Source organism: Cygnus olor, chromosome 13 (assembly GCF_009769625.2).
Source record: "Cygnus olor isolate bCygOlo1 chromosome 13, bCygOlo1.pri.v2, whole genome shotgun sequence".
NCBI classification, from domain to species: Eukaryota; Metazoa; Chordata; class Aves; order Anseriformes; family Anatidae; genus Cygnus; species Cygnus olor.
In genome coordinates, this window is record NC_049181.1 from 16,895,519 (window position 1) to 16,922,591 (window position 27,073).

The window sequence follows — 27,073 nt, forward strand, 5'->3', positions numbered from 1 at the left end:
CAGCTGACAGAAATACTGCAGAAAATAATCATTTACAAATATTTTCAATAACTCACGAGCCAGTCTCATTACTACTATAATTGTTCACAGTGCCAGCACATCAGAAATATTTTGCTCAGTCAGTTTCTAATACAGGTTGTAATTCAAGTAACTTTTTCCAACTTTTAATTGCATTCTTGTGTAATACAACTAACTATGCTTTGCACATACCTTGAGGGAGGTGGTATGGTCTGGTAGTTGTTGTAAGGAGTCAGGAATTAATTACAAAGGACACAGTTTTTGAGCTCCTCTGAAGTACTTGCTCAGCTGTGTAACCTTGGGGCAAATCACTCAACTGCTTTGTGCCCAAGTAAACCCAGCTGTAAACCATCTTGAAAACCAGATGCTGCACAAGATTTAAACTGCTCAGGAAAAATGAAAAGAGAGGGGGGTGGGGAAGGAAAGTGAATTCTGCAGCTCATTGCTTCCAACAGAATTAATTTGGATTTAACCAGGATAACTGAGAAGAGAATTTGCCACGCTAACAGAAAATAAAACAAACCCCAAACAAAACCCCCCACCATCTATCCTCAAATCCATTTTTCATTCTCTCGCATGACTTTATGTCAGGTACCTTCTCTCTCAAGGCTTCGTTTTAAACCTTCATTAGAATGCATGTTTTCTGTGGCAGCTTGAAGATGCTAATTCAGGACCAGGTTCTATATGACTAATCTTTGATATTTCACATGATTATTTTTAGGTGCGTAATTCTATATTGTTCTCTTCCCCCTGCTTTTCAGGCTACTGTTCTCCTTCTTCAGCCTTGCTTAGCCGTCAGTGGCACAGTGGTGTATGCTGTTGCTCAAGGACTGTGCTGCTAATAAAAATGCTGAGCTCTATTGTCCTCTGTAGATGGTATGTCCTGGCTCAAAACCAGTATCAAAGCTATTACAGGATTTGTATTGCTGTTCAATGAACAAAGGAAATACTATACTCAAGTTTCTGTGGCAGAATAAATGCTTGCCACATGTTAGTATTTAGGAGAAGACTTAAATGTTTCAATATTTTTTGGTCTTAGCTAAAATGTAGATTTTTTTTCCCCGCCAGTGCCTCAGGAATGTGGGAAGACTAATTTATGTAGGAGTACAAACGTAGGAATACTTGTGTATACTTCTAAAGCAGGGTATTAAGAAAAAAAATATTTTTAGTCTAATATAAACAAAGAACATTTAAAGATGTGAGATGTAAATGAGCCGTTTTATATATCACTCGGGTAAGGCCTTGCTTTTTTTTATTAATTGCTATTGAAAATAGAACATTGACAGTTTTGGAATTTGTTCAAAACAAATTTCTTTAGGAAGAAACTTTCTTCCCAAATAAGAGAGGATTAGAGCTGAAAGAGTAAGTTGCAAACAATTTTAATAGGATAGAGCACCTAATTCTCTTAGGCTTTTATGAAAACAAATGTCAGCATGTTGTCTTCAGCAAATTTAGCCCTTATTATACAGTACCGGGATGGCAAAATATTTAGTTGTTCTTCAAAATTGGTGATCGTTATTCTGATGTAAATAATTTTTAGTTTGTGTGTCTCTTGTAAACTGTTTGCTCATTTTCATGTTAAAGGTTTGATATTTGAGCTATGCTATTAGTAATTTAAAATACTGAAATTTTGTGCTGATTAATACTATACCAAAATGCCAGCAATGAATTATGACACTGCTCAAATACCAATCTGTTAATAAACCATAAGCTAAAGTAGAAATCCCCTGATAGTGTTTGAGTCCCTGTTTGGATGATCCAACTTTCCTTTTTGCTCCCTACTACCAGTTGAAACTAATTTTAAAAAAGGGGCAGTTGCTTTGTGTTAACAAAAGAATTTTAAATTAATCCGAACACAAGATATTCTGAGATGTCCAGCTGTGGAAAACAATAAATAAAACTGAAGGTGAGCTGTAGATAAAGCAAATCCAAGTGATAAGGAAAATCATGACTAGTGTTGTCTAATACAGGGACAAGTAAAATGTAAAATAAATTTTCAAGACCTGAGCTCTATAAATACTCATCAGACTCAATTTACATTTTTGCTGGTCACGAGTAAAGGGTTGATTTAGCTCGGTATTGCTGGCTGAAACTACAGCTGGGAGTATTTTTCCACATCCATCAAACCAGGATTTTCCCTTCTGTGTTCCTTGGTGTAAATCACTGAGCTTTACTTCATTTCATGGTCCCGTGAATTGCTCGGATGGTATGTTTGAAGAAAAGATCATTGCATCCTGACTTTTGCATGGTTTAACCCAGTTTCTCTCTGCTCCCACTAGGAACAGAATGATGGATGCTTCATGTTGTTGTTATTGCTACCATAAAATTGGCCAGCTCACAGGATACAGCTTCAAATCCCTTTGCACATGATGCACCCAAATCAAATCCCTTTGCACCCAATGCAGTGAGATGCTGCCAGTGAAATATTTATTGACAGACTGGTGATTTGGATGCATTGCAAGGTATTAAGTAAAGTCTGGTTTTAAGGCAAATAACAAAATGATAAATTCCTGAAGCCAGGAATTTCAGGCATCATAAAAAGCATTTATTCTTTAAAAAAATAAAAATAAATGAATCAGATATACTTTGTGTGAAGACCTTGTTTCTTTAAAACAGTATCTTTGAGCTTGAAATTTAACTAGTTTGGGAAAAAAAAAAAAGTTAATCAGTTTTACGTTCTGTCCTTGGTCTTGATTAATACAGTCTTTTTTTTTTGAGCAGGTTTTACAGCCACACTGCTCTATTTGTCCCTCATTGCCATGTAGCAAGCCTACTCAGAAATGACAAGTAGACCATAGAGAAACTGGCTACAAAATGCTGCTAAAAGTAAGTATTTTGCCCATATAATCACTTTCATAAATAACAAGTGTTTAAAGAAAAGTAATCTGAAAAAATGACATTTTTTGAAATCTCCCTTTAAAGAGACACTGTATAAGTTTGCAAATCACTCTCCAAGTTCCTAAGAACTTTCTAAACGGCAGTTTCTGAATTATTACTTTTAAAAAAAATTACTTTTTGCCTTTATTTTCCAGTCTGATGACTAAGCAAATCTGTTAAGTTTTGCTTGTCATTATAGCTCCTGTCGCTCTCCTGGTGTCCTTCTGTAGCTTATTGCCTATGCTTAGGAACACAACCACCCTCAAGAGAAGCCACTTCTCTTAATAGTAGAATTTAATTATTTTATTATTAAAATCTACATTATAAGCCTAAACTGTATGACTGTGTCCATTTTGAAACAGAAATAATTTGCGACAATCTATTCTTTAAATCACAGTTTCTAAATTCTTGCCCCAAAGAGCACACTCTGTAAGTTCCTTTGCTGAATGAATATGGGACTTTTAAGGAAGATGTGTAGACAATATGAAAGAACCTTTCACACAATCTGATTGCTGATTCCCCTTACTACCAGCTTATTTTCTTGCCTTTTTTTTCAGGGATGTAGAAACCAATTTCTGGCAGCTACATCAAAGCGTAGTGGCAGATTTCCCTTTGGAAGTCAGAGCCTGTTTCAAACGTCTCTTTAAGTCCTGCATGTTTGGAGACTTGGGTCGGACAAGGTGGAGGCCTCTTCGTTTCTCTCCGTTGCAGCTCCCAATCATCCTGCTGACCTCCTGGCAGAGCTGCTGGAAGGCTTCATGCACTCCCTCACAGTTCTCCCGAGCTGAGACTTCGTAGTAAGTACCTCCCAGTTCACTTGCCAGCTGGAGTCCTTCTTTGGAGGACACCTGCCTGGCTCGCAGGAGGTCTCCTTTGTTTGCCATCAGAAGCAGGGGAATGTTAGCATTTGGGTGAATCTTGCGGATGTGCTGGTATAGGGGCCGGATGACTCGGTAGCTCTCATATTCTGTGATGGAGTAAACAAAAACGAAGCCATCTGCCCAGTAGATTGAACGGTTTATCTGCTCTTGGCAACATATGCTGTCAGTGTCATCCTGCCGTCAAAACCAAGAGGTGTGAGATTAGAAAACTGAGAACAGGGAGCAGACGGAGCAAACAGTCATACAGCACCGTTAGTTACTCAAAGCTGTGTATTAGTACGGCTGTTGCTCAGCAGACAGGCAGAAACCTCTCTGTTTGCTGGGGGATGCACTGGGGACAGGAGAACGTTCCTCTCTGTGTCAGTAGCATATGACAGACAAGGAGCACAGAAGTGGAGAGGGATCAAAGCCAATCGGTTAAAAATAAGAGAACAACCTAATACTGAAATTGAAAAGTTCATTTTGAATTCTCTGGTAGTAAATCCTTATGACAGCAACCTGCCCTTTTATTGTGGATAAAATTGGGATTGGCATAGTAGAAGCGTTAGAAAATCTCAGCAGGCTAGTCATACTATTGCAAGTGAATGGTTGTTCCCCAAGGTGTTTTTTTATGTCTTTTTCCAATTCTGTATTGGATGTCTCCATGGTTGGGGGTTCTCACTAATTCTGTTAAGTGAAGCCTGACAGGTTTTACTGCCATATAGTTTTCCAAATAATCAGAAGTAAAGTTACTTTGAAAGAGCAATTTGTTGCAAATAGCCAATTACTGCCACTGAAAATGAGGTGAATCTCATTGCTCATTTATGGAGCTGCCGTGGGTTTATATTACTGCTTTGCTGGTCACAAGTTTGTTCTGTCCATCACAGCTCCTACTCAAACAGTCATAGCAGTCACCAGCATGGGGAATATAAAACAGAATACAATACCACAATACTGTGGAGCTTGAAAAGAGATCTGCTCACTTTTCTAGATGACGCTATTTTCAGCTAATCCTCTACCCTTTGTTATCCCTGCTGGCATGTTTCCCAGCTAGATAGGGAGATCAGTGCTGCAGTTATTACCAGTATTCTCGGTTTGATAAGAACTGACATTCCTGTCAATAATCCAGGCTTTCTGGAAACTTGCAATTTCTTCCATACCCAACAAGACACGATACACATTCAGCCCTTGCTGAAGTTGTAAGGAATTAGAGGCTCCTGGGTGTTTTAGTGGGAGTTCAGCATCATAAATAAGAGTCCAACATTTTTTGTTATTATTATTGCTAAATTCTATTCAAGAAATCTTCATGAACTTTAGTAAGACTTAGGACAGGCATTTTAAATCCTCTCCAAAGCCCACTAATGTCCATGAATGTTTTATCTAACAGTTACTGGCCGACAGAATATGCCCAGTAAACAATTCAGTTCAGGCTGTGGAGGACAGATCCAGCACAAGAGGTCAGATAGTATCTTCCTACACTGAAACTGGCAACATTTCACATACTTCAACATCATTCAAAAATTGCTTTGTCATGTATGTATGATGCCATGTAATGACTCATTCCAAAGGCATAAAACACCTGGAAAAGCACTTAGAGGTTTTTTGACAGAAATCTAGTTTGTCATAGGAAAGAACAAAAAATATGTTAAAAATTTAGCCACTGGTCAATATTAGTTACGGAAATTTAAAATATTAGAACATATGCTCCCATATCTATCTATCTACATAACACTTATCTGCCTTTCTCATACATTTTAACAGGATTTGCATGTGCTCAGCAATCTCCCAACACAGATCACGTTTGTTTAGACATCTAAATATGAATTACAAAGCCTAACTTCAGGAAGCAGAGGTGGTAAAGAATGAGCAAAACTGATTAGTTCTTTATGGTGTGTCAGACAGTTTAAAAGAAGGACCACAGACAAGACCCTTTTGTGGTAAGGAGGAAACAGGGTATCTGAAGGCTCAGAGTCTAAATAAGACTTAAAACTTTCAACAGCAGTTCTTCTAACTGCCCTTTTGATATACCTATTTGCCCTGTACTTATTTCAGTATGGGCAATACAGGCACTGGCCCATCATACCTAGTAATTCTTTGCTCTTGCCAGATCACAGTAATATAAACTTAAATCTTAAATGTCCTTTATTAGCAGAGAAATTGTTTAGAAATTGTTTAACAGATGTCCTGATCATTCTCCTCTCCCCCGCTCCCCACCCGAGGGAAAGAAAAAAAAAAAAAACAAACAGGGTTGCATAGAGAAGGAAGAAGGAGCCTCACTAGCAGCTTTGCTTGAAACATAAATGAGAGTGAACTCAGCCAGGCCAGGGCAGGCTGTGGGAAGAAGGGCAATTTGCACTGTTGGTGTCTGAGTTGTATCCAATCTGTAGACAATTAGCCTCTTTTCACCAGCAAACTCCTTTATGGGGAAAAAGAACTAATTGCTCTGGCAAGCGTTGGAAAATGTTTTGGGAGAAGGTGTACGTTCAAGGGAGCCCTAATGAGCAGGAATTCTCAGTTACTCCAGCTAGGCCCACCCAGTAGTGAGATGGATGGATAATCCCCAATGGAATGCTTTATTCAGGAAAATCAAAGGCTAATGGGCTACTTTTTAAATGGAAATCTCTGCTCCAGAATGAATTTTGAAACACACAGTCATTTGCCATGTATAGTCCAAGCAGCAATGAATCACCTAACAAAACCAGTTATCTCCTTGCTTCTGTTTCTCTCTTAAACATTAACATTTCCAGTGTGGCAAGAATCCTGAGTGATTCCACATGACTTCCTCCTGAAACGCTCTGCTCAGCCTGCCCACTACAAACAACTCTCTTAAGGATTTTAACAGAAAATCTGACCTATTCTCACTCAGTCTTAAGTTCTGTTCAGGAACAATCCTTTCAAATGATTTCAGATACATTATTTGATGCCAGCAGAGATCCAAGCTAAGATAAGCATGTCTGTGGGAACTGTTGAAACACTACAGACCTTTGATTGGGACAAAGGAAATGAAACTCCTTCCTAACTAAATTAAAATAGTTCCTGACTAGGAAACCTCAGCTGCTGGCATTACTAAATTTTGCAGAGCTCTGGTTACAGTCTCTGAACTTTAGGGCAGAGTCTTAGTTAAAACAGAGAAATCAGAAAATAAACATGTATCTGGTGTGAGAGGGGAGTTAAATTCATTCACTCCCTCCTTTCTCCAGGGGACAGAAGAGAGAAGGGATTCCCTTTGCTAAGCCTATCAGGCATTCCCTATTGTGCCTAATCACCACCAATAGCTTCTCTTTGCTATGTCTTCTGTAAGCAAGCTGGCATAGGGTCTTTGTACAATTAAGTCCCACTTGAATATTTGGAGGACTTCCATAATGGCTTTTGTTTGCTTTTTAGTGTGCAGAATAAACAAGGTTTCTTCTGCTCTGTGCACCTCTCACAGCAGAGAGTTTGGAGCCTTGTCAAGGCTTTCCACTTCAATCTGCTTCTGGTCGTCGGAGAAAATGGACATGCAAGCTGAGGCTGGGGGAGCTTTGCTTACCCTGTTCTGTAATCTCAGGGTGGAACAGCTCTTCACGAGCACAGAAATGAGCCCATGCTCATGGGTCCACGCAGACTAAACAGGATATATAAAGCCGTCCAGGGCTAGCTTGAAAGTGGATGAGAGATGGTGGTGTTCCCATCCAGACATATATTTGGCCAAGTCTGAGCATAGACTGAGGTTAAAGCCAAACCTAGAAGTTTAGATTTGACGGCGACAAGAGGATGCCTAATTTTACCATGAAATCTCAGCTATTCTATAGGAATTATTGCTCTCCTGAGATTTCCAACATTCCTGTAAAAACAAACCATCACAATTCCTGCTGCTCTGACACCATTTTCATCATGTTGTTCTACATGTAAAGCAGATCTTCAAAAAAAGACATCTTTATTTTGGAATCTGTTTGTAAGAATATTTATAGAAACAGGTTCCTGTTCAAATATTAAACCTTGAATATCTAAAATAAGAATAGAAAGAGGGGTATATGTAAAAGCCAACAACTGAGAAATAAGGAATGAATAAAATTAAAACATGAAAAATTAGGGAAAGCATCGAAAAGCACCCTAGCTGGAAATGACAGTTTCTGTGAGGCCTGTCCCTTTGAAAAGAAACACCTTTTTTCAAGAAGAGAGATTCTGGGTGCACTGAAATATGTAAGGTGAGCCAGCTGAGCCTCTAGGCAGGTGAGTTTTCTGCTGCACAGACACAGAAACTATTTGACAGGAAATAAAACAGGGAGTTGGCAAGAGCAAGCCAGCCTATGATTTTCCTGCTATCTAGGCTTGGGATGTAGGTATGTATTTGAAATAGATTTGGTTTAGTTCTGACTTACTCCTAAAAAGAGCCTGATTTAACCTCTTCAAGGGCTCGTTTTGGTGGAGGTAAGGTACCCCTGTTGGTCTTCCTTTGGGTTTGAGCCCAGGTGTATTTCTGCTGGAATACTAACAGATGACAGTGCTGGCAACGAACAAGAGATAGTAACTGTGTTGTAAAGTACTGATGCACTGAGCAGATGTTTTACCTCCAGTGAAACAAAGGGAGTATCCTGCACCTGTAGGGAGATCTGTTCCCCATCTATGGTGAACTTTCTTGAATACAAAGCACCTGGTGGAAAAGCAAAATCATTAGAGGCAGGGACTGTAACAACAAAGAAAGAGTACATAAAGGCAAAATGGAAGTGTCGAAATCTAGTTTTTGAGGCTTAGGATATGTAGCTGCTTATAGAAAAGTGAAAGGTACCAGGGAGGTTGAGTGGCTGTTTACTTAAGTAAAGTGGTTTTGTATTTGCTGTGTGCTTGGATGTTCCCACTGTATCCCTAGGATGGTATATGGGAAGGGTGGCACTTGTAGTGAGTCAAATACTCAGTTACAGTGGGTGCATCAATCCCAGTCAGGTTTCCAGTCCGTTTTGTTAACTTTTTAAAATGTGGAGGGCACATATTTTTAATCTCAAGCCAAGCTATCCAGGTGTTTACTCTAAAAAAGGTGAGCTGCTTCCTATTGCATTTTTCTGAATTTTTTTTTTTTTTTTTAAAAAAAGGAAGTATTCTAGTTTTGGACACAGAGCAGGTGAGCATATACAGAATACCCAGATGCTCTTTGGAATTTGTATGACCTTAGCAGTCAGAGTTTGGTTGAAATCCCCAGAAAGTAAATCAGAGTTCTGGTTAGTCTGAATGACTGATACTCAAGGTCAAGCCCTGGCAAAGTGTCTAAGGCTGACCCAGCTCTCATAGGAGCATGACTGTTCTGGGCTTGACCTTTATTTTGGTACTGGAGTGCAGATGAAGTGACAAAGAAAACTAAGTTTTGATCTTATGAACTGTCTGTGGTTGTGATAAGGACAGCTTCAGAGACCGATGTCATCATCGTTTTTCTTTGGAACTTAATGCAAGTCACATGGATGTACAAGAAATGCTATATCTACAGCTGTTGTGTTTGACCTTTCAGAGTTGTCCAAATATAATTGTCATCGCTACATTTTAAATGATGTACTTCATCTCAAACCTAGAGAAATCCCATCTACTGGAGAGCAAGGAATTCAGACCAGCAGGGAGGTCGGTTAGTGACAATAATGCTGTCACTTCTGAAAATTATCTTTGTAAGATTTGATTCAGGGAAACAAGTGCTTTTATTCCAGTGGAAAAGATTCTGAGCTCATAGAAACATTTACAATATAAGGAAATTTAATATGGCAAAGTTCACTGCATCTGGATCCAACATTATCATATTATATTTTAATACTGACTCTGTGAGGTAATATAGCCGTCCTGGGAATTATTTATTAAAACACATCAGATTTTAAGCTGCTTAAAAAAGATGGTACTACTTTATGGGAAGATACTGCACCCCTGAACCAGACAACATAGTATTTCTAGTCTGTAATGCATTGCAGAAAAAAGATCAGGTACTTCCAGACGCTGTGCTCTTACTTATACCCAAGTGGAGGAAAAGCATGCTTGAGTGATCACAAATACAATACCACCTGTTTCTTATTTCTGGCATATTTGTTTCTTCTACAGCATGGCTGTTGGGCTGGTAGCTTAATGAGAAAAGCATGTGGTTCTCGGCACCAATCCATTCCAAAGCTCAGAAGTCTGACTTGATCTACGGTCTCCCATAGAAAAGATGAAGGAAAAGAAAGAGAAATAGTGCAGGCAACCATCGAGGTTACTTAGGGTCAGTGAGAGGGAGCTGTGAGGAGGAGCTTTCAGACTGTATTTCATCAGACAGGCAGAGATCAAAGGTGTCTTGTACTGCCATCTCCATTCCTAGCTCACCATTCTAAATCCAGCATGTGTCTCCAAAGTGAAGCAGTCACTTCTCTGAATCTCCTCCTCTTTCACCCCAAATCTGAGGCGGCCTACGTGTGGGATGTGCTAGTAGGTATGCGCACAGTGATCCCTTCTACAATGCTGGCTGATACAGTTAGCACTTACTTGGAACAGAGGCTGAGAATTAAACAGTCCACATGAGCACATCCCCTGAGGTGTCGGGATTAAACAAGAAACACAGTAGGAGTTTGCATGGCCACTTTGCTTATCTTACGGAAAGAAGACTTCAATTTGGAAGTCTCCCTTGTCATAAAAGACACTGAAAAAAGGGAATACAAAGGGAAAAAAAAAGTTCTGAACTGCCATTTACACACTTTGGAATTCCTCTGGCTTCCCTGGGGTTGCAGAGAGAGCAGCATTGGGTTTCTGCGGTTTAGTCAATATGCAAGTTGTTCCTACAGTCTGCATTTTAGTATAGGTATGTCCCCAAGCAAGCCTTTTACTCTGATCCTTTTCCTTCAAGTTGGGGAAAAAAAAAAAAAACAGCTAAAAGGATCATAAATAATGAGGCTTTGATTTATTGCTTTCATAGCTTGAGGCTATTAACTGAAAATATGCACCTTATGGGCATCTAACACTGCTTGGCTTTCCTGTAATATGCACCAGTCACAAAATAGAGTAGATTCCTTTTTAAGCTATCTGCAACACTGCAGTAGAGAGCAGACTCACCAGTATTGGCTTCATAGTCTCCAATAAATCTCTTAGTGAGAAAGCGCACAACCAGGGCTGTAAAACAATGAAAAAAATATGGGTCTTTAATGTGAACCAAAGTCAGTCTTTGCAGAACACATGTAATATCTTACTGGAAGAGTTAGTATAATATGAAACCAAGCTAATCTTGCTATTGCTCACGTGCTATTCTGCAAATCCTCTCTGCACTCACACACACAAAAAAATAGCACCTTGTACTGTAAAATACCCCTCCAGTTCAGTGAGGCTATTCAGTATAGGGTGTGGAGGGCTGCTTGTTGTGACTGCAGATATAATGATCTGACCTTTGGTTTAAAATAATTTAGAAGAGTAACAAGCCAAACCCTTACTATACTGAAACTAATCCCAATACCAACTTTTAGACCTCTGTGCCATATCAGAAGTGTGGCTGATGGATCAAATGGCTCTTCCCAGCCTTAAAAATCCTCAGTCCCCCTCTAATGAAACCCATTACCGATATCTAATCACACCCAGCAAACAAACTGCATGTACTGTGCACACACAGGTCATGGTGTGGCATTACCTCCTTATTCATCTTAACCTGTGGTGCTTTCATACACTATTGGATTAGAACATTTTCCTTTTTTTGATCTCTTTATAACACTTATATCTCATTTTTGGTCACAGGAATTTATATTACTGTAGTGCTTTCATCTCAGCAGATTCCTAATAATTTTCAAAACCATTCAGTTAATATCTAAATAAAAAGTTTTGTTCTGCAAACAACTGTATCAGAGATTTCATCTAAAACAATCATTTTTCTCACAGTATGTACTGAGTCACCTCTTTGGTACATTTACATGGGCAGCTACCTTCAGCAAGTTACCTAAAAATAATACAGAAACAGCTGCTTCAAATCCAAAGCAAAGAAACATTTTACTGAGTGCTGTGGAACCCCAGATGCAGTAAAACGGATCTTCCCGTAATTATTTCTGAAATCATGAACCGTCTACTCCAAAGCAGTAATGCTTCCTCACCCTCCTTTCTTCTCCTCTCCTTTGGAGAGTAATACAGGAAGATACATCTCCTGCGCTGTTATTTGTCCACAGAGCATATATCATTTACAGCAGGAGAATAAAAATCACTAGCCCATTTTTTTCTGAGTGGAAATTTAGATGTTAAACCCTCTGCACAAGACCCCGGAGATTCATTTGTGAGTACAGAAGTCCCCACGCACTGGCCGGCCGCACAGACCTGCAGCAAATCCTCCTGGCAAACCAGGCACCGAACAAACAAACATAAGCACGAACTAACTTCAAATGCTTCAGCTGCAATGGTTAAAGGGGTTGGCACAGCCTTGGGTCTATCGGAGCCACCGTCGCAGGCAGCCAGCAGCAAGCAAAGAGCACAAAGGACACCTGTGGGCTTACCTGTCTTGCCCACGCTGCTGCCACCCAGCACCACGAGCTTGATGATTTTGTTGGGCACGCAGTCTAGCACCGGGTACTCTGGTATGGGAAGCAAGAGAAAGTTAGTAGAATACTGTGACATCGTATCCTGAGAGATGAGACGCATGCCAGAAGGGAGAGCTGATCAACTCCAGTAGGAGTTGGGAGAGAAAGGGAGGAAAGCAGCTTCTCGGCGTCTGCTCTGGGCTGTGTATCCCCGGGCAGAGAAGCCTTCTCATTTCATTGAAGTAGCTTTCCCAAGGAACGTTACAGCCACCGGCCTCCTCTTCCCGATGCCTCTGCTCAGACAGCAACTTTGGAAAGTAAAAGGAAACTTTTTGATCAACCCCCGTGAAAACTGACTCCTCCATTCCCCAGCCAATCACGAGGGAAACCAGGACATTCCTCCAGCCGGGCACAGAGCGTGTGCCTCCATCAACCACGCTCCCTCGCTCCCCGCTTTATCTCCCTGCCGCCTGGTTTGTGTGCTGCCCCTTGGCTCCTTGCTAAAACGAGATTCTTCTGTGTTTCAGTCGTCACAGCGGCAAGAGACAGTCACCCCGGTGCCCTGCTCTAATTCCACTTTGAATCATCCCGTTCTGCCTGTCTAGTTTCTCTGCATTTTCAATGGGCTCCAGCTCCAGGCTCTGTTGTTTTCCCTGTCCTATTGTGTCCTGCAGTTGGGCCCCTTCAGGGTGCAGGAGCTGATGGGACACTCCTCTTCAGGAAAATAAACACTTCCCCCTCCCCCCCCCTCCCCCCCCCCATTTTTCAGACAGCAGTAGGTTTTTTATTCCAAAGTACAAGCTCGTATCTGTATCCTCCAGGATACATTTGATATGCTGGTTTGTGCATGTTATTAGTTGTAATTGCCCACTGGAATGTGGGTCAGCACGGGGTTGGGGCACTGCTGTTTCTCTGAACACGGAAAAGTGAATTTAGGGCTGACAACAGGCTTGGGAAGGCTAAAGAAGCCAGTATCCATCAGAGCCAGACAGACGGAATGAAGAAAGAATGACTTCTACAGGCAAACCCGGTGTAGTTTTAAGACAGCTGGCAGCTGCAAGGTCTGTAGGGATGACAGCACGTAACTGTACACGGGCTACAAGCAACTCTCAGTTATCAGGGATAATGGGGAGGGAAGAAAAAGGGACGAGCAGTGGGGAGGGAATGGCCCAGATAAAGGAAAACTGCAAATAATATAAAACAGATGTAAATGAAACTACAGAAAGTACAGTCTGAGCATTCATCTCTGAAAAAACTGGTCAAAAGAGATCTGCAAAGGGTAGGGCTGGCTTTAGACAGCGGTGGGAAGAAGGAAGCCTGGTGCAGACAGCATTCTTCTGAGACGTGTACTCTGCCACGCTGCGTGGGAAACAGAGATATTAACTGAAAGCTAATCCACCCACAGATCTCAGAGACCCGAGTATGCAGATTTCTCCTGTCTTCTGCACACTCCTACCAGGCAGAAGGTAGGCATGGCTCCTTACAGAGAGGCTGCAGCCACCAGAAGAGCTTTTTCTGTCCAGACGCTTTCATGCAGCTGCTTTCAATCACAGCACACACAAGAGTTCTCCCAAGCAGGTTTTGGAGGCCGGGGTATCACAGTGAGCTAGCACAGGAGGAAGGGGAATCAGGCCAGGTCTCTAGATTACCACCCCTTCTCAAAGCACTGGGGGCCAGGTTTTCAAATGATCTCAATTTCCATGCCAGCCTCACACAGGACCTATGCATGCTGAGCATGACCTGGGTGCAGAGCTTCAGAAAAATCCAGCTTTGGTGCACAGCAGTCCAGTAAAATAAGCACAGGATGCAGAAGATTTATGAATGTATCACTTTTCCAGGGCTTGGTTTCCCCTCTAAAAACTCCTTCTGAAGCTGTATTTGTGCTGAGTTGTTGTGTAAGTGTGAAGGGTTATTACTTTGGCCATCATGACAGTCAGCTGATGAAGAGGGAGAACAAAAGGCCTGGAGGGCTATCCAGCTCGTGGCACTGGGAGGGAGACACCAGATCCTGTGTCTTTTGGGACATGGCTCCTATGGGAACAGTTTTAAATCTTCCAGTGTAAATTGGCTTCCAGATTTTTGCAAACACCCAAACACTGAAAAATCTTTTCCAGGAAATTTCATTACCAGGGTGCTTTAATCTTGCAGAAGTTTTGTAAGAACTGGCCAAATGAAAGGAGGAACATGAAAATGTTCAAAATCTTGTGGTCGATTAACAGGACACTTTGAAATGTGTTGTTGAGCTGGACACATTATAAATTTTAGGATTAGCTAGCAGCAGTATGTAAATGTCCCCTTCCCTAAGTGTAGGATGTTGGAACCCTTATTACCATTTGCTATTAAAAGCATATGTGAGTGAGTAATACAAAGTTATTCATTGTAAGTCTTCCTATAAAAACAAGTGGTAATATATCTACCAGCTTCTTGGTGGCCAGAACAATTTCATCCCAGGGAAAACGGCCAGATAAATTAAGCAATATCATGGGGAATGTTCTATATGAGCAAAGACGTTCCTAGAAGAATACAGGTCTGCTGTCTTGCTTGAAAAGAGAGGCAACACCGTTGACAGGAACAGAAGTAAATGTCCTTTTGGGTTGTGTCACTGCTGAGGAAATCCAGAAGGATCTCACAAAAGCAAGCACAGAGAGAGCTGGCAGAGGAGCTTTAGTCTAGATAAATGTAAAGCAATGCATCTAGAGAAAAATAACATAAACTATGCTTAAGTGGTGCTGAACTTGGACTTGGCACCCATAAATTAGGAAGGAGACCTTGGAGTCATCAACGGCTGTTCTCTGAGATCATCAGCTCAGTGTGCAACAGAAGAAAAAAAACCAGCAAAATGTTGGAGGGGAATGGAGAACGAGACATGTGGTGGCTTTTTGCTGCCGACATGAAAGCTCAGAGCATCCCCACTGCCAGCACAGTGTGCGATTCTCTGCATCTCAAAACCACACTGGGGGCTGAGAGGGCGTGGAGCCGGGCAACTGAAATGGTCACGGCTTGGAGCAGCTGCTGGGAGGAGACTGGAAAAGCTGCTTGCCATGTGCTTACACGGATGCTGATGCTGACACCCGAGAGGAGATGTGTCGAGGCAGGAATGAAAGACCAGTGCTGGAGGAAATGTTGGACTGCTTCTTTTGGCAGCTGTGATAGCTTCTGGTTGCTTAAAACAAATGTGAAAGCAGTTTTAGACTGAATCTTGGAAGCAGACCAATCGATTTCTAGTTCTTTGGCTAATATGGTTCAATCTAACTTTCTGATGCACTAGCCCAGGCTTCTTGTGCTTCTAACCAACGCTTGCATCCACTGCGCGCGGAAATCTCTGTCCAGAGTAATAGTTTCTGATAGGCAACATACACTCCAGAAAGTTTTAAATAGATTCCCAAACTCCTTTTCTTATTAACCAAAAATGATAAATTTGGGGCTCTAATTTGGAAAGAATTTGAGTAAGATACGTAGTAAAAGCCAGAGGGTTTTGTATCTGATCTTTATTTGATTTTCTAGATTGTCAGAATAGTCTTTTCACCGAGTGAAACCATGCAGAAGGATTCACACTATTTAAGATTGTATAACCCTTGGCATGTAGAATAAGAATTGTTTTTAAAAGAGATTTTCATTGTTTGTGTACAATGGGCTTATATTTAGCTAAAAAAGCACATGTTTTTAATTCAAATTCTTCTGGAAAAACAATAGCTTAAATTAAAGGGAGAATGTTTGCAAAACTCAGAGCAATTTTGAAAACATTTGGATGATTCTGGAGATTTTACTAACCACTCGTTAGGTTGCTCCATGCAAAGATATCTGCCTTTGCATGTTGCACACAGATTACGTTACTTCCACACCAATTTTTTTTAAGATTTATTTATTAGTCTATGTTACTTTTGGCTATGATTTCTATAAGATTTTCTATTTTTATTGTTGTTGGCACTTGTGCATATCTTCAGTGATGAAGCATAATAAAAACAAAAATATTTGCCATTACCATAGTGCTTTTCATACGAGGATGTCAAATTGCTTTCAAAACTGGATGTAATTATTCCTCATACATTTTACAAAAGGAGAAACAGATGAGCAGAGCTAGAGCATCTTGCTAAGATCCCTGCATATTGGGAGGAAGGAGATTGTTCTCACTCTTTCCCCTTCTTCCTAGCAGAAAAAAGAAAAAGAGAAAGAGAAAGAGAAAGAAAAAGAAAAAGAAAAAGAAATTATTCTAAAAGTCTATTTGCAATGGTTACATTTACCCCCAGTGTCTCTCTGATGCTTTTGCACAGTATTTTGACATTATGGCAACACTGCTAGAGAAGCGTGGCACATTTCTGAGCAGATGTGTGAAGTGTGGTGTTGGGGAAAAGCCACTTGCTTTTGCAGGTGCTGGGATGAAACTCGTAGCTGGTTGCTCCTGTAAACACCCCCTGCTCCTGAACGTATTCTAAACAAGCACAAACTGATATTTGCAGCTTTGTCTGACTGTCTTTGTTGCAAATGTGAGGCCCAAAGGCCAGCTCTCACACTGCAGAGCTTCAGCACTAAACAAAAGTAGCATTTTTACCACCTTTTGCTCCCAGTAACCCAGTACCTCCTAGCCCGGAGGGGCAAATACAAAGCACCTTTGTGGCAGGTAAGACAAACAGTGCTGAATGTGATGTGCATGGGGAGCAAGCCTTTCTCTATGTGTTCAGGATTGCACCTTGTGCTGGGGCTGATTACAGGTAAAAACATCAAAAATTAGGCAGTTGTGGCTCAGCAGTAGCCTCAGAAGTTGTTGTTTAGGGACAAGACTGTCATTTTAGCACCATATTTGTACCCAGCAATAAACTGTTCCGATCCTGAGGCTAGTGGGGAAGGAAGCGTCCTCAGATGCTATTACGACATCTGTGATAAATCATATTTGGTTCTATTTTGGGTTGTAAGGGAGGTGATCATTTAAATCTACAGTTAAATCTGGTTAAACGCTGTACAGATTCCACTATTTCTGTATTTCCTGTCCCTAATTCTGTTGCATTGCTGTTCATGGAAACCCTGTAAGTTGCACGTGTCTTTTTTCACTTTTAGTGTATTTTTAAGGATATTTTTTTAGGTTGCGGAACACTCTCCCCTGAGATCCTATAGTAGATGACGTGGGAAGTACAGCGTGTATAAGAGAACATCGCTGCAGGCGAGCAACTCAAATAGAATAGAAACATCTTGGCCTCATAAAATAGTTTGTGCTTTGGAAACTGAACCAGCTCTTCCCCACAGATATTCCCACAAGGTCAAGGCTGAAGCAAGGGGTGGCATGTGGAATCGGTCCTGCTCACGGTGTGTTTCATGCGCAGCATAAGCTCAGGGCTTCCTATGATCTTCACCAGCGCTTTTCAACAGCACTTAATTTATAGGCCACCCGAAATATTAGTCAGGTTTCTTCCAGGTTCAACACAGAGAATTCTGTACATTGTCATCGCTGGGACAACAAACGCTTCCACCCATCTGTCTCCACAAGGGATTTTTTCCTCTGATAGGTATTTGCTTTTGGTATGCAGTGTGTGAAGTGCTACATAGTGACTGGGCAGCATTTTTCACTCCTTTCCTGCTGGGTGTACAATAGACACTGTTAACACAGCGCTGTGCTCTGAAAGGCTCCTTTTTGTGATTTTGCTGAGACGGGGATGCATGGTGCAGAGCAGCAAACAATTACTTGGTGCAGAAACAATGGCCATCTCCCTCATCATGCTGGATGGCTCTATATAAACCTGCCTGTGGGTGCTGACGACTGCTGAAGACATTCTTGGGAGAAGATGAGTTCCAGATGATCCTTCAGGACTATTCAGTGCCCCATTGTCCATTGCCTTCCTCACTGGGAGCTTGGTGACGTCCCCCAGCTCCAGCCATTGCACCATTGTGGGGATGTAACTCCAGCTTGGCCTTTTAATATCATGATTCTGGCCTTTTGACATCATGATTCTGTGATTCTTCTGCATTCAGTTTTGGGCCCCTCACCACAAGAAGGACACTGAGTCGCTGGAATGTGCTCAGCAAAGAGCAACGCAGCCACTGAAGGGACTAGAAAACAAGATGTATGAAGAGCTGCTGAGGGAACTGGAGGTGTTTAGCCTGGAGCAGAGGAGGCTGAGGGGAGACCTTATTGCTCTCTACAACTGCCTGACAGAAGGTGGTGGCAGGAGGGTGCCGGTCTCTTTTCATAGAATCATAGAATCGCAGAACCATTAGGGTTGGAAAAGCCCTTCAAGATCATCTGGTCTAACCATGCCCCTACCACCAATGTCACCACTAAGGCATGTCCCCAAGTACCACGTCCAACCTTTCCTTGAACACCCCTAGGGACAGTGACTCCACCACCTCCCTGGGCAACCCATCCCAATGCCCGACAGCTCTTTCTGAGAAGAAATGTCTCCTCATTTCCAACCTGAACCTCTCCTGGGGCAACTTGAGGCCATTCCCTCTAGTCCTATCACTAGTTACCTGTGAGAAGAGGCTGACCCCCAGCTCCCCCACACCTTCCTTTCAGGTAGCTGTAGAGAGCAATAAGGTCTCCCCTAAGGTGACAAGCAATAGGACGTGAGGCAACGGCCTCAGGTTGCGCCAGGCGAGGTTTAGGTTGGGTATGAGAAAGACTTTCCTCACAGAGAGGGCTGTTAGAAGGGGCTGCCCAGGGAGGTAGCGGAGTCCCCCATCCCCAGAGATGTTTCAGAGACGTGTGGACGTGGCACTTAGGGACGTGGCTCAGCGGTGGCCTTGGCAGCTCGCTGACGGCTGGCCTTCATTCTGGGGGCTCTTTCCCAAGCTGAAAAGGCAGCGGGGCGGAACGCGGGGCGAGGCGGAACCCGCGGGCGGGCGCGGCGGCGCGCAGCCGGCTCCGCTTGGGCGCCGCACCGGCGGCCCCATTTCGCGGCTGCGCCACCCGCGGCCCGGCTGCCGCTGTCAGTCGGGCGGCGGCGCAACATGGCGGCGGCGGCGGCGGCGGGCGGATGGAGGCGCTGATGACGGTCCGGAGACTCGCCTCCATCTGTACCATGGTGGGTGAGCCCGCCCGGGCCGAGGCTCCGTGGGGACACGGGGCTCCGGGCTGCGGCTTCCGAGGCTGCCGGGTGGCGAGGCCCGGCTGGGGAGGGAGAAAAGGGGGAGCCCCCGGTGTGGGGGAGGCCTCAGATGCTGGGTCTGGGGTGCCCTCAGGGGGTGCCTGCAGCTGAGGGAGCCGGGATTCTCCTCCCCTCCAGCTCGGCCGTCGCTTTTTTTTTTTTGTGGTAACTGCACCGTTTAAGGTTATCGTGAAAGGTTTGTAATCGTTTTGGGTGAAAGCGTAGAGCAGGGCATGGTGCGTGGAGCAGGGCATGGTGCGTGCTGCTAAAAACACCCAGCGACAGGCAGGCTGCTAACTGCGTGGTTATGCAGGGTTTTTAATGAGGCTACTTTGTAAATAGAGGCCAGCAAGTGGCTTGTCCAGCTCTAAAGCACAGGTGGCTCATAGTGTAATATCATATCTCACTAAGGATATGCCGTCTAAGCACACTGTATTTATCCCTAGTGTGGGGAGTTTGAGCAGTACGAGCTGGTGTAGGGGTCTGAATTGCCAAAATCCAACATAAGATCAGGCTGAGGACATGGGTTTTAGTGGCTCTGTACCCCCCATCTCCATTACTCCAACTGGTCAAACTTCAGTTTTAGATCTTGTTTGAAACAGTAGCAAAGCAGGCATGGGCTGCATCCTCAGAAAGGTTGCAACTTCTGCTACTTCTGACCTGTACGAAGAGAATAAGGGTTTTCCGTTGCCTTTCCATGTGGGTACTGACACCAGTTTTGATTCACCTAAGATCCATTTGAACTGAACTGTAGTGTTGTTCTACAAAGCTTGGTGTTTGGAGAGTCATAGTAATACTTGTAACGAGTTTTATTTTTTATTTTTTAATTAAGGCAATGAGTATCTGATTTAAAAAATCAATTTAAATATTGGAGAAGATCACCCAGAACTTCATACTTCGCTCATTTCACTAGATTTCCTTTTTTTTTCCAAAGCAACTTGTACTTCTAATTGCCCATCAGAAACACAGGTGAAATTAAGGTCATGAGAGGTGGCTGAATCACGCCTTCGTTGCGGAGTTCCGTACCCCAGAGGCAGGCGATTGACTCAGTCCCATACAATATTTTGGATGCATTCCTGAGATCAGCTGACTGAGCCTCAGATTAAGAGGGTAAACGTAAGGCAGTGCATTTTCCTATGACTATGCAGCCAAACCTGACTATAGTCATTCATGTGTTTGTGATTTGTTTTTAGAGACTTTGTCTATACATATTCAGTGTGGGATACATTTTTGCACCCGTGCTTACCTTAATTTTGGTTGGGACCTAGATGAAAGATAAGCAGATACTTGTAGCCTATTAATGCCCGTTCTGAAGTAATATTTATTTTCAATAGAAGATGTCTAGCAATTATGTTTTCATCCTGTTGCAGCTTTGGGGTTATAACCCCAATATTGCAACTTTGTGATATAAGCATTTTGTCAGATGTTATGGATTTTTTCAGCATAAGTGTTCTACCTGCCTATGTGGCTTGGATAAACTTCCTTGCAATGCCACTCTATCTTTTCCTCAGCTGCCATGTAAAATGTAAGGTTCTGGGTGCTATGTTTTAAAAAATGAATTGCTTTATTTGCATCTACTTCAATGTCCAGTAAGTAAAAATACCATTTGCCTTGTCACAACGCGAACGCAAAAAATGTAAGCCTTCTTTGTAAAACCATTCAGTTACTTTAACACAGTCCCTTTAGGAAACTACTTTCTCGAGAATTATGCCAATCTGTGCTGTCCGTACAGTACTTGACATGCTTCTAGTAAAACATGCAGTTTTTACCAACAGTTCTCGTCATAGAATGGCTCAGGTTGGAAGGGACCTCAAAGATCATCTAGTTCCAACCCCCTGCCATAGGCAGGGACATCATCATCTGTACTTTGGGCTAGAAAGCTGAAACACACGTTTATGTCGTTCTCAGACCTCAGTCAGTACTGTAAGGGCTGGTGTTCCTGACTTACCATTTCAGACACTCCAGCATTCTGCAATCTCTCTTTTTTAAAAACTGAATTCCGTGCCCAAACTCATTAGCAGGCAGTAGTACGTTTGTAACTTGAGTTCGATCCCCCCTCCTTAAAATAACTCCCGGGTTTTTGTAGTGTGGATCACCTCTCCTGTGCCTTCTGATCGTAGCGTTCCCGGTGTGTGAGCACCGTCCCTCTTTCAGCAGTTGCATAACATTTGTGTGGCAACTACGGCGTTGGGAAGATTGGAGCTCACAGGAAAATACGTGGTAACTTGAGAGTGATTCATCGCTTGGTAAGGATGCTGACACCATATGGCGAGGCACATCCATAGCCAAGAGCTACCAACTAGAGCTCTGGTTCTCTGCTCTGTCCTTTTGTCTTAATTTTTATTACCTGGCCTTTGTCTTTGTCACGGACTCTAGGATTTCTCATTTTCTTTTTGTAAGTCACAGCAAAATTAAGTGGCAGAATGAAACAGAAAGACTCAACAGAAACTGTTGAGACTTTTTTTTTTTTATCCCCTTACCTTCTGCTTCATGAAAAATGCATAGCTCCTGTTTCAAAAGTATATTTAAACCGATATGTTTCTAGTTCTGTGGTGTATGTGCAGTCATGGACAGATGTGAATCCTCTCTTGACTACAAGAGGAAGGAGGGCTGAATTGCCACGGGTCTGACTGTGTCGTCTGATCCAGAATGCGCCTGCTGTGCTCCAGGGCTGTGACAGTCAGCTGTAGAACTGAGCTTACCAGTCAGGGTCTTTTGTGGCATTGACAATAACCTTTTTTTTTTTTTTCTTTCGTCTGTATAAGCAAATCAGAACGCTAGTATGGAGCAAAGTAAGAAGCACAGAGATCTGATCTTTTCCTCTGCAGGCTTTGTGAAAAGTCTTCAGTAAGCTATTAACAGAAATATTGGTGTTTCTTGGTAGGCTAATTAGGGACACTTCCCCTAGATTCATGTCTAATTGTTTGCTAAACCAGCAAGACGTGCCTTATGAAGAACTCAAATCCAGTGTACAAATTGGTGGTAGTTCTGCTCTACTCCTCTGAATCAGTGCAGTGAGGATATAATTATTAACTTCAGCACTAGAGAAGGGATGACTGATTCATTTGTAAGCAATACATTTCCATTTGCCACCTGAATAATTCGCATTATTCAGTTCAAGCAGGGCTTTCATGTCCTGGATGTATACTGTGTGCCTTCCTGCTGTTTCACCTATATGTTTAGACGTTTGTTTTAGCTTTAACAGAGAAATGGCATTTATGGCTGGGAAGGTGTCACTGAGGAACTGGAAAGAAGGGAGGACAGAAGCCAAGCTAGCTCAGCAGACTTTTGTTTCCAGCAGTGCTCTGCTTCTTGATTTGTTAAGTTAAGGGAAACAAATACTCATCTGTGTACTTAATGCACACCTTGAGAATGCCCTGCTTTATAGTAGGGAAGGAAAAAGTGTGTGTAACTCTTTGCAAACTAGTTGGTAGGTCACGCTGGTTTTTCTGCTTGTGCTCTAGTTTAAGGCTGGGTGTGCGGGGGGTGGTTATCGATGTGTTCTCCGGATCCTGGACTTGTAGCAGCGTGGAGATGTGAGCCTGTGCCTGGCAGGCAGAGGGCCTGCATCTAGCAGCCCAACAGGTGGACAGTGGGCTGCTTTCTTCTGAAGGCTTTTTAGGGTTTTGTGCAGGAGTCCTGAGCTACCACATAGGTAAGTCTTTCTGCTGTCCTGGTGTCTGTTGTGATCTCAGATCATTCATAAACTTTAAGGTTTTATGCCTTTACTATCTCTGGGAAAGTGAGAGAGCACAATTGTTGTGCCATGGAGCACTGAGAAACGTGGGGGCAGTGTGTGGTTCACTGAAACCAGGCATGAATTACACTAGAGGATGGGTACTAGAGGAGCTATTGCAGTTTTTAAAATGAGGTATGAATGCTGGGGAAAAGGTATTAAAATAGCAGAGTGAAGATTGTTCAAGAGATGCTTTGTAGAATCTTGCTTGTTTTGTTCTTTAATCAGGATTCAGAAGAGATGTTTTGAAGACAGTGAGTACCTGTGTGTGTGTACACACACATCACTTACTGGCTTGTACATTAGAGAGTGCACGGCTTTCAGCATTTGCTCTTACAGATGTCAGTCCAGAAGCTTCCTGGACTTGTTGCCAAAGTAAAGGGCTGCACTGTAGGTCATCATGCTTTGTTTCTGGTACTTTATCTTCTTAGCTCCTTTCCTAGTGGATTATCCACTTAACCTCTCCTGCAGTGCTGTGAATATACACACCTTCAGACCCACTAGTGGGCCTTGTGGCTGTATTTTGTGCTATTATCCCGAGGTTTGTGCCCTTCTGCTGGTCTCCTTGTTTCCTTCAGCTACAATGCATCAGTGCCTGTTTAACCTGTACGTGCGTAGTGCCTGAAGTTACAACCTGCTCAGAAATCTGTAAGGTTAAGTCTGGCCTTCTGTCAGCACCCACATCCTCACTTCTTCCAATATTGTTTGATGTGTGAAGTTCACACTAAAATCTCATTGGCAACTCACAAAAGAGCGATGCTGGTGAGCACTGGGCTTTGAGTGCACCTGTGGGCCTGTGTGTGTTCCTATAGAGGGCCAAAAGGTCCTCAAATACCTGAGAGCTGTCGTGGCAAGGCATCTGCTCTTAAATGTGTTACTGAGTCAACTGAGAGAAACCCAAGGTCAGGAGGAACCTCACGGAGCTGCCTGTGAGCACTTAGGTAAGCTTGGAGTCAGTGGCTAAGGAGGGAGAAATGAATTGCTTACAGTACCGTGTTACAAAGGTACAGAAACTACTGCTTGGAGTCCTGACTTCCAAACCCTAATCGGCGTCGTTCCTGTGTGCTCTTTTAACTGGAGCCTGGCTTTGCTGTCTAATTTTAAAGAGCATGAAATTATGGAATTTCGCAAGTGCGTATGACTTGCTGTACCTCAGTAAGTGAGGCACAGATCCTGTGGACCTTGCAAGACCAGCTCCTAATTACATAAACATCTGTATGAAACAATTTACAAAGCACTCTGGTTTAATTTACTTAAAAATACTTTAATTAAAACTGTACTTAAGGCTTGAAACACTTGGTAGTAGTAAATCTGTTTTGAAACACAGCATTTTGTAATTTCCCGTCGGTCTCCATAACGCTGGCATGCTCCGTAAGTTTTACTCCCTTTTTACTCCTTCCAGAGCCAGCCTTCCGTGCGTGCACTTTGTGCAGACTCAGAAAATTCTGTAACATTTAAAAGCGTGGAGTTTGGGAAGTCTGCGGCACTCTCGTACCTGCACCTTTCAAGATTATCAGCTTGTTTGCCTGCATAAGCATGCTAAGTGCTGGAATCCAAAGTTCAATTTACCGCAGTTTGCTGTGCTGAGGACGTGAGCCTTCCTGGCTGCGTGAAAGGGATCATTTCAAAACTGAAGTCGTAGCGTGAGGTAGCTGAGCTGACGGCTCTCTTTGTCTGGCTTCAGTGCTACACACAGCCACGAAGTTTCAGAAGAAGGGGAAGTAGCATCTAATTCTGCGTTTAGAAAATCATGGCTCTACGTTTTATCAAGTGTTTCAGAAATACAGCCCCAGGTTTGCTTCCCCCTCCGCTCTCCCACACGGTGATTTTAGTAGTCCTGAAACTGGAACTATTACGACGGCGAACGTAGCAAAGGAGATGCAGGCAGAGTACAAAAGGCATTGCTGCGCGAGGATTTCTTCCCTGAAACGTTCTGAGTAGTGCTGGCCTGGCTTTCTTGTTCGTTTTTCCTTTTGCTTTTTGTTTGTTCACTCGTTCAAAATCACTCGTTAGTCATGCAGCTCATTTAATGAGCTTTTGTCATCTTGAGGGCTGTTTGGTGGTGCCCCTTGGAGCCTTTCTGCCCAACTTAAAAGCCACTTCCTGGCTTTTTTTTTCAAATGCCACATCTTTTCCTGCTCTAATTCCTTAAAAAGAAAGGGTCAAATGAGTAATTAGTGGCTTCAGCGAGGCTAGTGCACCAGATCTGTTCTGGATACTGAAGTCCCTCATGGATCCCTTCCTCTTTTTTTTCCCTTTCCTGAAGGGAAATGTCTTCTGCAGGCAGGTGCACGCTGTGCGCTCAGTGGGAATCAGCTGGTTCCAATCCAGAAGCTGCGTTCGTGTGGTGCTGAGCCCAAGCTGGTACATCTGAAGGCATTTTTGTTTCAACAGGCTGCTATAGCAGCCGTGCTCTGCAGCTTCTGAATGTGCAGCTGTAATGGAATTCTAGGCATAAACTAAGCTGCAAATTATGTCATTTGCACTGAATGATATTAATTGCAATGGGAAGAGGATAAAAGGTTTGCATAAAAAGCATACAACGTTGAAACCAATGTTTTGCACTGAGCTTAAATATACGTACACAGCAAGTAATTTATCTTAGAAAAGAGTCTGCAACTTCAGATTTCCATGGACTGTATGGAGTTGGGCATGGAGAGTTTTAAATTAACTGATTCTCTCTAGCTTGTTAAAAGTAATCTGGTGATGAGATTGGTCTTGGGTATATTTTAGCTAGCAGAGCAGTTGAAGGATACGTGCAGGCGTAGGAAACTGCAGTTTAAACATCATGCAACATACAGATAGGATTTTTTCGGGAACTCTGAGAGCAGTAACGTGTATACTGATGGCTTTAGGAGTTACTCTTCTGAAAATCTCCTGCCAACTTCAAATAAACTGTAAATGAAGCATCTAAAAGGATGGAGCACCCCTAAATAAGCTCAGCAATGATATACTTGGATTTCTCATAGATTTTAACAAGTTCATTAATGTTAAAAGAAGTAACAAACTGTAAGTTCTTGGTTGCATTTTTCTGAAAATATGAGAAGAGCTTCACGGTTCTGTTTACTTTCTCGTATTGTACTGTAAGCAACTGCGTCATCTTTGCTAGCATTTAAAAAACCACTACTAGTAGTTGTTTGGCAAGTGCATTGCCTGTTTAGGTATCTGTAAATTTCTGCGTCCTTCTGAGAAGGCAGACAAAGTATTTAGTATTTTGTCCCTTTGTGTTGAGCTAGTAATGAAGCTACTTATAAATCCATCGACAATCTGCTGTTACATGGGTTTTCCTGTGTAATTTCAAGAATGCTGCATAATGCAGAGCATGTCAGAAATGCTGCTTGTACGGTAGCTGCCTTCAGTGAGTATTTCAACACGTGGTTTTTTTTGTGCCTTCAGTTATTCTCTCTTCTTTCACCATAGTTTCTTCTTTTTTTTTCTTATTGTACTTCTCTCTTCCAACCTATTCCATAAGTTTGCCATCTCCACAATTAGGAAATGGACCCAGTTCCAGATAGCCACAGAGTTGTGCTAATGTAAGACATTCCACCCTTCCCTCAAAGCAGATGTGAATCTGGCACCCTCCAAAATGTGCAGGACAGCTGCCTGAGCCCTCCTTGGGTGCTTAGTCCTTGAGAGCAATTCAGCTGGCAACAAGAAATCCCGTAAACTACTCTGCCTCCCCCCACCAAACCCACAGGGTGTTGCAGAGGGGGCAGTGGGATCTTCCTGCTCATAGCCCTTTCCCTTCATCTGCTTGGTGTGTTTTTTCCTACTTCATTTCACAGCTTCAGTGCCACTCTGCTCACTGTTTGTCCAAGCAGCAGTGTGGCGTTGACCTGATTATTTTTGACAAGAGTTCTGAATAACAGCAAGGATACTGACCCGGGGTTGTGCTAATTCTGATCCTTTTCTTGCAGAAGCTATGGCAGCAGCTGCTTCGTGCTCAGGAGGTCTGCTTGCAAGCTTATCGAGATAGTACGGCACTGCTTTTGTAACCATTCCCACATCTGTACGGTTATCTTCATGGCTGCAAGAAGC

At 42.7% G+C, this 27,073-nt stretch overlaps 2 protein-coding genes and 1 long non-coding RNA gene across 7 annotated transcripts in view; 2 read left to right on the plus strand and 1 right to left on the minus strand.

The window, feature by feature from the left end:
- LOC121077131 overlaps positions 1-2,826 on the plus strand; it is a 35,540-nt gene extending 32,714 nt beyond the window's left edge. For all 3 annotated transcript variants that reach the window (XR_005823911.1, XR_005823910.1, XR_005823909.1), the window contains one exon: positions 2,740-2,826. This is a non-coding gene — a long non-coding RNA (uncharacterized LOC121077131). The remainder of the gene's footprint in view (positions 1-2,739) is intronic.
- Positions 1,382-12,911, minus strand: LOC121077130 (ras-like protein family member 11A-like). Its single transcript, XM_040572011.1, has 4 exons — positions 12,200-12,911; positions 10,788-10,844; positions 8,306-8,388; positions 1,382-3,950 (listed from the first exon to the last, which is right to left on the minus strand). Exons 1-4 carry the CDS (start codon positions 12,342-12,344, stop codon positions 3,483-3,485), a joined length of 753 nt encoding a protein of 250 aa, XP_040427945.1. The 5' UTR covers positions 12,345-12,911; the 3' UTR covers positions 1,382-3,482.
- Positions 12,912-19,071: 6,160 nt separating this feature from the next.
- Positions 19,072-27,073, plus strand: part of LOC121077132 (ubiquitin carboxyl-terminal hydrolase 12-like) — a 30,926-nt gene continuing 22,924 nt past the window's right edge. The window contains exon 1 of one of the 3 annotated variants that reach the window (XM_040572012.1): positions 19,072-19,236. In XM_040572012.1, the coding sequence (XP_040427946.1) occupies positions 19,189-19,236 (48 nt within the window). In that variant the 5' untranslated portion in view covers positions 19,072-19,188. The remainder of the gene's footprint in view (positions 19,237-27,073) is intronic. The other 2 variants (XM_040572015.1, XM_040572013.1) reach the window with 2 other exon arrangements.